Below are 16,494 nucleotides of genomic sequence, written 5' to 3'. Positions count from 1 at the left end.
TGAATGAGGATATACATTTATAGTTTCCATTATAATAAAATGGTGTTGCCAAAAAAAGGAGAAGCACACAAGATTTTATAGTGAGGATTACATTTATTTTTATTAACTAGTGTTTCACTATGACTACTATGTATTACAGGAAAGATACAGAAGTATTCAAAAAGGCTAACTTAAGCTAGTCTTCCTTTACTACAAAGGAAGCCTGCAGGAAAAGGAGAAAAGAGAAGGGAAGCAATGCTCCAAATCACCACTGCAATAAGCCTTACCCGTACACTGCTTCAGCAATTAAGCCAGCTGAAGATCTAATGAAGCTCTACCACTTTCCCACTGCTGTATGCTGCCCTTTCAGCTACACAGATATAACAGCTTGGAGGGCCTTAAATAACTTCAGTGATTTGCTTGTATAAGTTACAAATAACTTCCAAAAACTGGCATTTAATCCCAATTATTTTGGTGAACTGGTTTACAATAGCCCCAGAACACACACCGTGTTTTCAGCTCTGCTGAAACAAACTGTAAGGCAGACGTAGGAAGTTTGTAAGCCAACTTCCCCATTAAAACATTGAGCAACTGTTGTGAATCACACTCTTGAACAGCCTACATAAGACACTCAGAACCACTTTTTTTTTTTTTTTTTTTTTTTTTTTTTTTACTTCCCTCCCTCCCTCCATTAAAGTGGATTTAAGAATCTCCACATACAGAGTTCTAAGGAGACTCACCGAGGTCTCTGTGAGCAACACCTTTCATAGACAGATCTGGTTAGTTTTAAGGACATTTCAAACTATCCTTCCCCACCCTTTCTCCACAGTGACAGCCCTGTGTTAGCTGTAAACCTATAAAGCCTGGAGAACAGGTGAAACCATGAAAATCTTGAAAGGGAGATGTTCTGTCCCCTTCTTAGCAATTTTCTAGAAATTATTCAGGGAGGGTGGGGGGGCTGAAATTATAAGTGGGCTTTGGAGCATCTTTCTTATTCCCCTAAATACATCATCTTTCTTATTCCCCTAAACATAGATGACTGAACTCTGGCTAAGACCAGTTCATATAAGGTTGGGGTTTTTTACTGCACTTGTTTTATATGCAATCATATAACTGACCTCCAGACTGGCCAGATAGCTTTCATAATCACAAAACTGGTAACTGCACTGTGTTCCAGCTTCCGTCTATACAGGAACATTTCCAATTAAAAAAGGAAGAAGGATAGTTTACTGAATACAGGACAAACTAAGTGTTCCAAAATAACTTTCTCTCCATACTACTGACCTCCTGCAGACATTTAAAAACTGTGCTTTTATTTGCAGAATAGAGTCCCTATTCTTCAAATACCTGCTTTAAAGAGTTAGAAGTTGAAATTATTTGGGGTGTGAAGTTCCTCAAAACCTGAAAGTGTAAGGCAGGATTTGTTCAAACTTCAGAACCCAAACCTAACAAATTTACATCTAAATTTAAACTTGATAATAAAAAAAAAATTCACACTCTTAACTTCCACAATGAAAAAGTTTCCTTTAATCTTTAAAAAAAAAAAAAAAAAAAAACAAACATCAAATCATTCATCTTTTGGAATAATCAGGAAAATACTTACACAGAAGTAACAAGCATCCCATCAGTGATATACAGGAATATAAATATGGGAGGTAGAATTCCCAGAGGTCTGTAAAGAAAATATTGAGCACAGCCTTAGCTTATTACAAATAGGCTACTTACATCAAACACAACTGAATTAACTTCTTGAGCATTCAGGATTGAACAATTGTATTTTCAAGAATAAATTAAGAATTACTCAGTTAATAATCCTGGAGGCAACTAAATCCCCAAGTACTTTAGCGTGAAAAATATCTTCAGCTTTTACTTCCATTCCACTTAAGTCACTTGTTTTTAACATACATCGTGTCCACATGAGCATGGAACTTCTCAGCATGCTAAAAATGGATTTAACAGAAAAAATGGCATTGACTAAATTAATACAGCTTCTTCACAACCTGTGCAATACTCACATAGCATTTACTAGAAATACATTTAATTGAAAACATCCATTTCCACAATTAAAAAGAAACTAGTGTGGTGGTTTTTTGAATTCCATACCATACAAAGACTCCATACTGGCAGCATCATTGTCTATGAGTGCTGAAGCCACCCATACGATTCCAAGGATAAGCAGTGCAAGAAGAATAAGCATTACAAGGGTTTCCAAAATGCGTGCTCTGATGCCCTGTGGGCAGAAGAGGGGAGACGGAGGAAAGAACACAGCCAAGAACTTTGAATCAGATATTTTCAAATGTAAGACAAAATACAAATAAATAGCAGTTCCTTCTTCCTAAATATATACTCACATTTCATCATGTAGACAAAAGCATAACATGTAATGCACATTTAAGAGGCAGTGCATAAAAAAGGAAGTACTTATTGCTTTATAGTGCCCAGATTGCGTTTTTCCCCTTAAAACCATAGAAAAATGTTTTAAATTGCATATGCCTTACAGTTCTCATTAATCTCATTATTCCATAAAGTATTCTTTATACCATATGATTTTGCTCGAGCATTTTTAAAAGATGGATTACTTTCCTAATACTTTCAGCAAAGAAAGTGGATTAGCAAATTTTTATCTATGATTCCAATCAAGGGAATGGAAAGCCAATTATGGCAAATAGCCAAATGGCCCAGCAAGCATTAAACCCTGCGCAGGTACAATGCACCAATTTCGTTAAAATACGTTCTTCAACTGCAATTGCTTCTGCACCATTCCTCACAGTCTTCAGAGCCCTCAAGCGTACGGTCGGAGTACTGCTCGCTCTTAGTCTGCCCACACACTGCTGCTGCTGCTGCAGCCGCATCCATTACCTCCCATCTTCACCTGCTCCGCGCTGAAGGAAACACGTACTTCTCGCTTACAACATACACACAAATCACAGGTCTACAAGGTTATATCACAGCATTTGCTCTTGAGTCTAAAAATGTAACAACGCTCTAATAGTTGAGTGTTAGATTTGCAAATGTAAATACACCAAATAATACACAAAATTTTTTATTTTTTTTTTTACTGGTGTTTTTAACACTAATTTTACTAATTTCAAGCAATAGAGCTATTGGGACACTTTCTTCAGACATCCTTGCCATTAAGGGGCCATCAGATTACTGTTCACATAATAATTTTACTTTTATTTTTCTTCATTTGCCAGTATACATCTCCACAAGTGAACCCAATCTCTTGTTTCTCACACAGGTTCACCCCAACTTGGGCACATTCCAGTGAAAAGTTTACTTTATAGTTAAAAGCAGAAAGTTTGTTTTACTTTATTGTTTTTCTACTTTTATCATCTCTTCCCTCACTGCTTAACACAAGAGGGTAATCTTTACATGACATTTACCCTTAAAATTATGCTCCCTACATAACCACTGCATCCAACCATGAATGAGGACCGCAGGCATCCTAACCATAAGCATTGATCTCTTCTAGCACACCAATTCCTCTCCACTATCAGTCCTCTGCAGAACAGCTAAGGTAGTGTGAAGGAAAAACAGACACAAAGAGACCTTCACAAAATTCCCCCTAAGGCTTAAGTGGGCAGATTAAGTCCAACTCCACAAAGGATCTCAAACACCAAATTTCAAATTAAAGGAAGTATGGATAGGATATGGGTTTACTCCTAGAATGTATTTTATGTATAATAAAAGTGGCTTTGAGGTTGTTAAAAGTTATTAAAATGTTATTTTTGTAGTGCTCAGAAACTAGCTTTCAGTCTTCCATGAGTTATTTTGAAGGTTAGCATCTAAGCCAAATATATGTATTTGAAGATTAAATAGCCATATGTTTAATATTAAAGTTTTGAACTTGAGCAATAAGTTACCAGGAAACAAACAGATTACAGTCTAAGTACTGAGTATTGATATAGAGCCTTCACTTTACAACAGAAGAAAGTCACAGGATTGGAAGAAAACCCAAAACATTCAAGGATGCATGCACAGGGATCTGCTTCAAGCTTTCCAAAAACCTTGGAGACTCCTTTCCTCTCCTAGGCAGAGGAAAATATAAAGCTACTTTCTGGGTTTCTGAAAGCCTTAACCACAGAAAGTGGATTCCTTACTTCCCTATTGAGACACATGCACAAATCTCAGCCTCTCTGGCTTCAAGTTTCACAGCAACAGATTCTTCTGGACAAACCTGGAAAATATTTCATTTTACATGGCGACCCGAACACCAAATCCTCCTCCCTTGGATGGAGTAGCACAATTGTCAAAACAGATAAACAAGAAATACACTGTGATGGAGACAGTCAACTGTAAATAACATTTTTGCCATATTTACCACAAGTGTTCTCTGAAGACAGGTAAGATTAGGACAATACAAATAACACTCTCTCTCAAAAAAAGAGAGATGACCACAGAAAGTACTCAGAGGTAACCACTGCTTTTGGCCAAAAGTACCACTGGCACAAACTCTAGAAAGCTAGTTAGCTGCCTAATGAGCCTTCCCCATTTTTTGGTTTCCGTGCTAGTTTGAATAATCTTTGATTCTCAGAAAATTGGATCAATCTCCTTCTGTTCTCACTAGTTACACCTATCTCCACACCTGTGTGATACATCAACAACACTACAGTCTCATGTACGTATTGAAAAGCAGGACTGACAGTTCACTCCAAGGGCAGAACAATTTTTATATTACACAGCGCACAAACACACACAATAGGATTCACACACTGATGACCACTTAAAAATAGTAAAATAGTAATATTTTGAAGAACTTCACTGAAGTGACTAGATAGAAACATTCTGTCATAGACACTAATGAATACCTGGTAACAGTCCAGGATAAAAAAAAAAACCACCTAGAGCTGGTTGCCCAGGACTGTGTCCAGGTGGCTTTTGAGTATCTCCAAGGATGGAGGTTCCACAACCTGCCTGGGCAACCTGTGCCAGTGCTCAGCCACTCTCACAGTAAAAAAAGAAGTGAGAAGTGAGCCTTAGACACCTTTACGACCTCTTATTTTTGCTGAAGGTAGTTTTGTTTGTTCAGGTGAAAAATTAAAAGCTTGAACATTATCATTAGCAACATCACTAATTTAAGAGCTGGGCAAAAATCTATACTCCTGACTTTGAGAACAGAGAGAAAAAACAGGTAAATACAAGCAACATTTCAATTTACTTCAATGAAAGCAAAGCTATGCAAATAAACCTTGAAATTCAATGCTGAATATTTTTTCTTCTGAGCAAAAACCTCTTCACTGACATTTTGGTTTTGGCTTAACATTTCTTCTTTGAGTAATTTCACTTCTCTCCCACAGCCCCATTATATTACTCAGATTTCTTAGATGAGCCAAATGTCACGGCATATTTTTATGGCACAGAAGATATTGCCACTTCTATTTCACATAATACTTGTTGCACTTTTTGAATCCATTTACTCCTCACATCTTTTTTGTGTAAAAAGAAGCATTAGAGTCTGCCACCTTCAAAAACAGCAACAATCCCATCTAAAACTGGAGATTTCAAATCAGCTTGTAAGAAGAGTACACTTATTGTTCATGTTCAGTCTACACCATTGTATCTGTCTTGAGTACAGAATTAACAAATGAGTACAATATGAAAAAACATGTAGTACAGGTATGTAGGGCTACTTCAAATTAGCATTCCAACTAAGCAAGAAAAAAATAGTCATACAGCATTAAATCTTAGTGTGAAAAAAGTGACTGCATTTGAATCAGTTGGAAGAGTTCTTTGATTCCTCATGGTCAGTGTGCAACTGGAAACAAAGGAAACCTTCACCACACAAATGAAGGAGGTGGCCTACCCAGCAAGTTAAGCGTGTGTGCACGTGCGTACGTATGTCCACACAGAGGGACAGGGAAGGGAAGAAGGGGGGAATAGTCACCTTTTACATCAGAGTTTTCCAGTTCGATTGTTTGATTAAACAATTTCTCCTGATTAGGAGAAATTGCCTCATGAGCTCCTATGATCACTGCTTAACATTCCTATGGAAACTAAACTGACTACAAGAAAGAGGAATGGGAAAATACTTTGTATTTTTAGCTTTCCGTATTGCATTCGAGAAGGAAAATTAAGTTGTCCACGTCTTCACCTAGTCTTCTTTTCCTAATGGTTCTGACAGGTAAGAACAAGGAAAGAAAGCACTATACAACCAACCAGCTTGCATCAGTTTTTCAGAAAGTTGTTCTAGATCTCAACTTTCAAACCTGCATTTGATAACACAAATACTACTTCATTCTTAAGGTGTCCTTCATTACAAACAGAATGCATATGCCACAATTAATTCACTGTCTTATTAATTATTTTAATGCAATTCCACTTGCAGTTTAACCTGTTTTAAGGGAGGAGGGATTTATTTATCTCCAAACCAAGCACAGATTGCACAGTAAAGCACCAGAAGGATATCGCCAAGATATTGACACAGTGAGGAAAAAAGACTGGTTTGCATCTATCCTATGTTCTAGTATTTAAAGAAGAATTCAAACGTAAGATGCAGACCAAAACAAATTATACATGTCTATCCAGCTTATTAAGGGAGGCATAAGGAGAACAACCTTGACACCACTATCAATTAAAATACCAAACTCAGATTTCAGTACAGCATTAAATACGGCCTTAAATAACGCTCCCATGCTGCAGACTTATGAAATGAACACAACCATAGCCTTTAAAAATAACTAAAAGTGTTCCCCTCCACCTCAGGCTAAATTGTATTGTTTTTAAATACAGTGATAAGACAATTCTAAATGGGAAGAGTGAGCTCAGGCAATACATTTGCTTTATTTTCAGTAAGACAAGCTGACCTCTGCAGTACTTCTATTAGCATGTCAATTTTAAGGAGGTCAAATCCCTTACTTTCTCTTGGCCAATTACTGCTGGGATTCTGGTTAAGTTGGAGAGGTAAGGGGGGGGGGGGGGGGGGGGAACACACCAAGATTTTAAAATCTTTTCTCCTGTGCTACAAATACCAGATATCAAAAAGAAAATCACAAACAACACAAAATGTAATTGAGCTTGAAGTTATAAAATTAAATGGGGAATGGAAATACATATTAAGGTGGCAATTTTTCATATACTTTCACTGCTACACACTAAGAACATTGCTGTGACTTCAGCTTACATTTGTGTGCATGAGGAGAGAGGAGTGGGGAAGAAATAAGGGAAGCAGGATGACCTAGCAAAAAAATATATTTCTTTTAAAAGAAATTTGCCTAGAATAAAGTCTGGGATTAGAAAGATTATCTGCCAGTCAGGAAGATTAGAAAATCTGAATCTGTAACCAGGACACATAGTCCTCAAAAGGAAATGAATGAAGCAATGTAGACCATGGTTACTTCTTCAGACACTCCATGAAGATCTCAAAAAACAAGCATGACATGAAGATTTTTTTATTATAGAGAAGGGGCTCAGAAAGCATCCTCACTTTCGTAGGTGTTGGTGTTGCTCCTACTCCTCGGGGATATGCAGAGAGGAGGGCTATAAAACACTAAGAAGGAGAAAGCGATGAACTGGAAGTGAAACAGAAAGCAGAAGGGAACGGGACAGCAATAATGCAAGCTAAAAGAAAGGTAGAAGTGTTGAGAAGAACCTGATCTTTGGTCTTCAATTCATACATAAATTTCTCTCTAGGTCCGAAAATGAGAGGAATGTTGTTCCCAGGATGGACTCAGTTAGGGCCATCCTTTGGGAAGCACGAACCACAATTTGAAGGAAGGTGGCACTTCTCTTGCTGGACAGTGATTTTAGTTTTAGTAGCCCAATTTTAAAGTCTTTTTCCACGAAGGTATCTAGAACAAAACATCAACTGTCATTGCTTCCAGCACTACAAGCATGTAAGATGATCTTTGGTAACTGCTAAACAGGAAAACAAAACACATCCAACAGCTTGCAATTTCCTCAATAAGTTTCAGATTATCCATAAGGCAAAACAGACTTCTGAAAGTGAATTACCTGCGTGGTTCCCTGTTGTCAGGGAAGCAGAAGCTTGGCATCATACAGGCCAACTTGACACATAAAAGGAGTCTCTTGTGGAAGATGAAAAAAAAAAATGGTCAACAAAAACTTTTGGAAGCTAATTACTATAATTGATAGAACTTACAATTAAACTGTTTATCAAGAAAATTGGGAAAAAAGACTGGCAGATTATACCCTCTAATCACCCCTCCCCCCCACTTTTTTTTTTTTTTACTTCAAAGTTTCACAGTTTAGACTCAACAGCTCATCTACATTTTTACTCACAGCACATTTTCAAAATCCACCTAGTTCTTTAATGTGAGTGCTTAACCAAGTGGAATATTTTTTTAAAGGAAAGATGTTTAATACATCAATCCCCACAGCCTGGAACTTGCCAGAAGCCTAGTAATATCTGTTGTCATCTCTGTACACTAATGAGGGGGAAAAAAACCCCAAAAATAAAAGATGAACAAAAAGAGCATTTGAAGCTCTCAAGGTATGCCTACAAATAAAGGCTGTCCTACAAACACATTTTCAGGATCTTGTGGTTTCTACAGCCTTGTAGAAGTCCGAGAGTCAGATATCTCTTTCTTTAAAATTCAATTGTGGAGACATTCAGAAGTTTTTATATTGTTTAATCCTGAGCTACTTACGCTGCCTGGAGCAGCGGGCCTAAGGGTTCATGTTTCCAGAATAGACTAATTTTAGCAAGAAAGGTTTTAAGTATTCTAGAACTGTTCTGACAAATTTTTAGTTGCTACTCTGGAAGGCATCATCAAAATCTTACCATGTTTCTTTCCTATTATGATTAACACAGGTAAGTCATCCTGGATGATAAATATCCAAAACATTAAAAACCAGCACATGGCCAAAAAAAGGTAATTCTTCAGCTGAAAAGCCCAATGAAGTACAAATGGCAACAACAGTTCTGAACAGATGATGGATGTCATACAAGAGAGTCAAAAAGTATCATTACTAAGGAAACCATTTCTCCACCCCAGTACGTTTGTGTTAAGCAGGATCACTATTATGCCAATTGCAACACATTAAGACTTTTCCCACTATGTGTGTTCACACATAACACCTAGAGGCTGGTTTTTACTTTATAAGAGAACATATGTTTGGTGATAGTTTCCACAGCTTTTCAATAAGGAAAAGGGAGATTTCTTGATAATGGAGACAGTAAGAAGTGTTGGGCTTTTTTCCCCATTTGAAATTCTATAACTATTTTGAATGATATAAATGTAACAATACAAAATGCTTTGCCATTAAGCTAGCATAGGTAACAAGCTAAGACCTTGCTCTGCACACTGGTTGTCCACAAGGTTTCAGGTGTCTTGCGTAACTAGCGGTTAGCACAGGGATCTTTCCTGACTACAATGACTCACAAGGACATTGCATAGGCAAGAAACTTGCTGACTGCTCCTCTCTCCATTAAGAGTCACATGCAAAAATCTGGAAAGGCTTAAAAGGAAATCTCTGACAACGGCCATTCTCGCAAAGCTAAGGTAAAACATGCACCATATATCCAGGAAACACACTGGGGGAGATACGGTTATCTTCCAAGCAGTGACACAACCCTGTGCCAGAAACTCACAAGTTGTTACTTTTTGGGAAAGAATGATTACATAAATGAAAGCAATCAAGCCTTTTTTTTTTGCCAATTTTTGTTCTGCTAGTTGTGATTAGGAACACATATTATTTTCCAGCAATTTAAGCATAATTTTTAATGCTTTCTAATGCTATAAGGATTTCAACATACATGCACAGATAATATTTACCAAGAGTTCTTGTGTTTTAACACTGACGGAGTAGAAAAACGTGCAACATGTTATTTTCTCTTTCTGTAAGAGGCAAAACTCCTGGTAAAACCAAGGAATTACAGCCCCACTCCTACCTCAAGAAAAAGCATTTCTTTGCTGGAACTTTACCTGGCTATAGTGATTTTGATGAACACATTATTAGCTCCTATAAGATGGACATTTATGGAACTACATCACCAGTGTACGACATGGTATGACTTTTGTTAATTCTAGTTAATTCTACATTTTAATTTGGTTGCAAATTGTGCAGGAAAAAAATAATCAAAAACACTATTATCAATGAAGTAAAAATTACAACATTACACACAAAACCAGAGAGTCCTAACAAAGTTTCTATGGTGCTGAATATTTGAACACAGTTCTGCTTGGACATCTTGACCTTTTGCAAGGTAGGTAAACATTACTTTTTACACCATGCCCTGACCGATGGGGAAAGCCTGGGAAACATTTCTGCAATCATGACACATTTAAAGTACACACGAAGCCTATTGTTTTCACGTGACAAAAAGGAGTCTTAGTAACCTTAAGATTTGTTCAGTGAGAGGCTGACTGCAACAAACATGCATGCTAACATCTGTGGAAAATAAATGGAGGCACTAAAAAAAGAACAAGAATTACAGCAGGTATGAGGTTGGAGATGTTATATATTAACATCAATTACATTTTTAGCACGCAATACCCCCTCTTTCATAATTTGTGAGCATTAGTGAAGAGATCAGCTTCAAGCATTCTAACCATTTCTATGGTAAGAAACCATAATTTGAGCAATCTTTTTTCTGATCTATTCAAGGCAGTGCAGAAACAATTTTTTTAATAAGTAAAGGAGACCCATTTTCCATCAGGTAACATGGAAACAGATACTACATTTAGCACACTGATATTTAGTTAAGGGGTCATTACCTTATGAGACTACCACAAATTACTGAGTCAAAACCAGAAGCTGTAGTTTTAGGAAAACTCAGTTCATTTTAAAAATGTAGAAGCCAATGACTCAGAACCCTCACAGAGCAACCTAAAAAATTGTAATCAAGAAATAATATATTCAGGTATCAGATTCAAGCAATCAGAAAAAAGTTTCCTTGCCCATGCAAGAACCAAAGACTTCAGACTGTAACCAATGCTGACTGTGTCTTCTCCCACACCATCTCTTCCCTCACAGAGTCCTTCCAGCCTGTGGGGATTTTAAGATTAAAATGAACACTCTTCATCACAACACGAGTGTATTTCAAAGTTTATATTTATTTTCCACACAATACAAAGCTTAAAAATTCATAATCACAAAACATTCCCAGCAACTTTCAGCTGATTTTTGTGTTAGTATCTTTTCCCAAATGATTTCATGGTGATTACCATTCTGTAAACGGAGCAAGAGGCGGCAGCTGAAATCATTTAACTGTACAGAATTTAATAGTTACACAGTATAAGTAACAAAATCTAGAAATTTCAAAGAGAAACTAAGAACTGGAGAGAGAAAAACAAAATGAAAGTTAAAGGAACTTGATGGAAAAAACCATGATTAATTCTTTGGGTATTGGCTGAAGACATGTACCAATAAGCATTAGAGCTATGCCTGCCAAGTTGGAAATGGAAGGACCAAAATCACTCAACTAGAGGTCAAAAAAAAAAAAAAAAAGATGTCTTTATTTAGTAGACTGGTGAAGAGAACATCTATCCAGGATGCAGTACACCCACTGGCGTGGCTCCTCTGCCAAAGAAAACTTAGGCCCTCTTCACCAGCGTCCCAGAAGAGTATCCAAACCACAGTGTTATAGTATATTTTGGGGTCCATATCCGTGAAACTTTCCTGTTGACATCATTGCATGCAAATAACTCACTGAAATAACTTAAGAACCAAGATGGATTCCTTGCACGCTTGCATCCTCTCGATTGGGATAAAAAACAGTTCTTTCTCACTTTTTTCCCTAGAATCTTATTTAATTATCCAATACAAGATGGACTCCAGTGAGAATGATAATGTGAGATTCATTTATTGCCCAGCAGTTAAGGCATTGTTTCAAATACATGGATTGAAATTACTTAAGGAAAGAGCATACACCTGGCTCTTCCACATCGAGGTATCATTCTTGCATATTTAACATAGAAATAGTACATTAGGAAAACATTCCTTCCAAATTTTGTTACAGAAGACATACCAATTTCTTAAAATGAGGAAAAGCTAGACAGAATATCAGAGAAAATGCAAACACCTACTAGCTGGAATAAAATAATTACAGCCTACAGCTTTCAGATGTATGCGAATACCCTGCTGCAGCCTGCCCTTCCCTCCTTTGCAGAAAGAAACCATTGCAAAAAAACAGGATTATGTCTAAGCTCTTATTAAAAAGGACATATGCAGATCTATTGACACTATAGTAAAAGCATACAATCCAAACCTTTTGGGGAAGAAGGGAAGTAAGAAATGAAAGAATACACATAATAAAATGAAGACTGTCCCAATGTTACCCCTTTCCCCGACAAGTTTTCTCTGTTGTTCCATTCGCTAGTCCAGCCCTCGCTAATTAGCTCTTAGATGCTCCACTCCCTCCACCTACCAAGTTTCCCAGACTTTCCAAAGCCACCTGCAACAACAACATGGGAGCTGTGGGATTTCTGACACTATGAGTCTCCTTCTAATCATTTACTTTTGGATCAGAAAGAATCTTTCCTGCTAGACTGGAGTGATAGGAAGATAAATAGATATTTTCCAACTTCTTTTTAGCTTGGCAGAGGATTAAGATAAGTCACGCAAAAGTATAAGAAAGACGTGGAATTTGTGATTGTGTTTCTGGCAGAAAGAAACCACAAAGACAGTTCCCAAAAGCAAATGACATGCAGAAGCACAGAGGTCACTATTAAAGTTCTAAAATAAAGAGAAACCTGAAGGTTTTTTGGTGTCAATGTCTACTACTAACCCCCTGCAAGGGTGAATAAGATAAAGAAAGCAGCACACTTCTAGGAATTGGCCAAAGCACCAGACAGCTGGAAGTTCTTTTTAATAAGCTGGGAAATCCTTCAAAAAGCTACACCAAAAAAAAATTAAAAAAATAAAGACAGAAAATGGCGAGGGATGGGAGACAAACTCATTGGTCCTCCTTCCTCCCCTCCTTTTAAATAAAGTTGTTGGATGCCTTACAAATCCTCACTACAGATGCATTAGCTCCTTCCTTACATTGTCAATTCAGAAAAACTGACTCATAATATAGAGTAATCCTTAATGTGGAGTATTTCTAGTAATACTAAATAAGTAATATAGACTAAAGGTCTAAATATCCCATTGCTGGTTATCACTATTAATGAAAAAAACATTGTTATTAGAGAGGGAATCAGAAGTGGTATTTGCCTAGTAAAGCCTCATTTAATAAAAGGAAGCCTATTAGAAAATTGTTTCATGCCTTTCTATGGTTAAGCTATTTATATTAAAAGTTGTCGCTATCAATATAAAATTATATGGCAATTTTCTTCTCTGTGAATTAAAATGACATTTCTATTAAATCTGTAAAGTTTTTTATTTTTATATAAAGTAACAAAAGTGCATAAAGAGACTTAAAATAGATACAATGTTTTTGCTTGTCCTGAAAGGTCACTATTTGGTGTCAATGAAGACTCAAATGAAAACACAGACTAATGTGAAAATAGCCAAATATTCAAATCTTAATAAAATATTGCTCATGCATAAAACAGCCATTTTTGTAAAACAAATCACCATGCTCAAATAAAAACAGCAGCAGATCAATTTAATGTTTCTTACCATTTAATAAAAGAAACCCAAATACTGAGATGGAAAGGTGTTCACATTGCCTTCTTGAAGCCTCTAACTCAGACACACCAAATTCTTAGAGGCATCTGCTTTTTTCCGTTGACTAGGAGAGGGGGCTTCTAGATGCCCTGAATCACAGCCATTTCAGGGATCCTGCATGTGTGAATACTTACTTCCTTGCCAAAGGATGGCAAAACTTTCTAGTTTAAATGAAAGTTATATAAATTTTATTATAAACTGACAATAAAAAAAAAAAACAACATCTCAGGGTTTTTAGATATACACCTATCATTTACCACAAACAGAAGGGTCTAAAGAAGGCATTAAGAATGCTCCATCTAAACAAAATTCGAAAACTACTCATTTCTGCCTAAAACAAAAAAGCGTCGGGGGGGGGAGAGTATTTTAGAACCCAGTGCTTCAGTTTACATAAATGAAGAGATTCAAGCTTAGTATTGGTAGCTGTACCATCTGTACACTTAACAAGTAGTAGAAGTATTTAGCATGTCTATTTTCACTCATGCAGAACTCCGTGAGTTATCCTAAAAACAAACAAAAACTGTAACATAAAAAACCACTCAATTTATTCACGAAGAGAGCACCAGAGAAAAACATTCACATCTTATTCCATTTGCAGGCTTCCAGCTACATGTTAACGCTTTTAGCAAAGAACTATGGAAATTCCACAAAACATAAGCATGCTAAATACAGCAGAAATGTACAAGTTCAAAACGACGTAGGAGTGGGGAAAGCACAAAAGTTCAGCAATGCATTTCGTTCCTGGCTCAGATGAGGTGGAATAACTAATGCTCCTGTGCTAGCTTCTAAAACTAATTAGTTTTACAGATGACTCTACCTACTCATAATGTATCCAGTCATCTAATACAGTTTCTCACAGTATGCTAGAGAAGTAATGGTCAGAAAACCACATTTTGAAATAACGCTAAGCGTGTTTGGGATTTTCTTTGCACAGTATTTTTACCCCAATATTACTAACAATCCTTGTTTCATCTTGTTACTCTACTAATTTCTGTAGCTGAAATACATGAAAATGTTGCAAGAACACAGACTAACCTAACACATTTTGCTTTTCTATCTACATTAAAGAGTTGGTCAAAAAAAGTAATTATAATCTCAACCCCATAAACTACTGCAGAAAGGCTGAATCATTGCTCAGCTAATGAAGTCACAGTGAGGCAGGTAGTGCAGAAAAGCTATGCTGAATAACTATACCATTAGCTTATCTCCTGTTAGCCTATTTTTTTGTAACTTACACTGAGGCCTCTTTAAAAAGAAGTACATTCTAATTTATGGAAGCAACCAACTGACATTTAACTACTTCAATGAAACGGAGCACAGATCACATCTCATCACATCTTGATCCAATGTGTGCAACAACCAACATCCACTTATTTCCCCCTCAGCTGTCCCCAGATATAGCACTGTTACATATAGTCAACAAACCATAGATCTCCTTATGGTAAAATAAAACGACAGATTTCGCATATAATGTTCCCAATTGACTTAAGCAAGACGTCTTATAAAACCTTATAAAATGTTTTATATATCTCCAAAAACAAAATTCACATTAAGCCATTATTCCTCAACAGTCACAAGTTTCTCTCTCTACTAGCCACTGATTCTTGAGTTTATCTTGCTCTCATTGAAACGTGACGTGGCCCTAAGTTGAAGAATACAAGTGTTATTTACCTGTCCTGCACAGTCTTTGTTCCTAAATCTCTAAATACAGACACCAAAAAAAAATTATGCATGCTGAAGTCTAGACTTTGTAATACAAAAATTAATACAACCAACATTCCCAACCTCTTCTTGACCTACCTGTAGTAATTTTCATGTTCTTTGTCTTTAACTTTGTCTTACAGTCATTGTGAAAGGACAGAAAAACAGACATCCTTGCAATACTTTTACAGACAAAGGTATTTTCATCTCATATGAACCTACAATATAGTTAGATATTCCAATCACAGGTCCTCAAAAGCAGGCCATACACTCACATAACTCTTTTCAGACTAATTTGCTGAAATGTACCTGTAAGGTAAGAACTTTTTTTTTTTTCCTCTGCAGAACTGCAAATAAAGGACCTGGTAGTGTAAAGCTATAATTTTAACACGTTTTCAGAGTTTAGTGTAGACACTTGTCAATGTGACATGCTAACAAGTATGCTAAACCTTCTCATCTTCCATTTCCTGCCATTTTATAAGCTCTTCTCAAATTTAATATTAGATGTGCCTGTCCTCTACATTACAAATTATAAGCACACTCTACATTTAGCTGTGTACATGCCATTTCCGAGACTTCAGTGGAAGCAGGAAGCATACGAAGAGTCAAGATATGCACCATTCTTAATGCAAGATTTACCATTAAATATAGTCCTTAACAATCCACCTTACATCTTACAGATTATGTTATGGGTTTGTATAACTGTCAGTTAAGTATGCTTTTATTTTAATAGGGAGGAGGAAAAACCCTGATCAAGCTACGTGCCAAATCAGAATCCCAGAATCATCAGGATCTGCTTCTAAACAACAACAAAAAAAGTCTAATAAATTTTAAGTGGTGTCATTTTAAGTTACTCCAGTTTAAAGAACTGGACTTCATATCTGAACTTAAAATGTTAGCTTATGCCAAAAATACAAAACCAAACAGGTGCCTTTGATGTGACTGATTAAACAACTTTTGTCTCTGGTATTACTAATGGAATGAGTAAATGGGTTGTAATATAACATACAATAATTCAGTTACATACTAGTAAACATTTCATGGAGATCAGAGCACTAAAGTCTCAGTTCATGCTGAATGATTTTACAGACAAATAAATATGAGCTTAATGCCAAATAAACATACACTGTTAACAGGGTACCTCAAGACTATTTGGTGAGCCATTACACACAGTGGCCCGTGGGTATTGCAGTTGGAGGTACACGCAAGCATAAAACACGAGTCAAATGCTGTTTCCAA

At 36.5% G+C, this 16,494-nt stretch overlaps 1 protein-coding gene across 2 annotated transcripts in view; it reads right to left on the bottom strand.

Annotated features, from left to right (window-relative positions):
- The window catches only part of LMBR1 (limb development membrane protein 1), a 73,300-nt gene that overhangs the window by 23,123 nt on the left and 33,683 nt on the right, over positions 1 to 16,494 (bottom strand). For both annotated transcript variants that reach the window (XM_050915868.1, XM_050915869.1), the window contains 2 exons: positions 2,083 to 2,209; positions 1,583 to 1,651 (listed from right to left, as the gene is read on the bottom strand). In XM_050915868.1, coding sequence (XP_050771825.1) covers positions 1,583 to 1,651; positions 2,083 to 2,209 — 196 coding nt within the window. The remainder of the gene's footprint in view (positions 1 to 1,582; positions 1,652 to 2,082; positions 2,210 to 16,494) is intronic.

This window comes from Gymnogyps californianus, chromosome 2 (assembly GCF_018139145.2).
Source record: "Gymnogyps californianus isolate 813 chromosome 2, ASM1813914v2, whole genome shotgun sequence".
In the NCBI taxonomy this organism is placed as follows: Eukaryota; Metazoa; Chordata; class Aves; order Accipitriformes; family Cathartidae; genus Gymnogyps; species Gymnogyps californianus.
The sequence above is the reverse complement of the archived record's forward strand: the minus strand, read 5'-3'. Positions and strand labels throughout refer to the sequence as shown.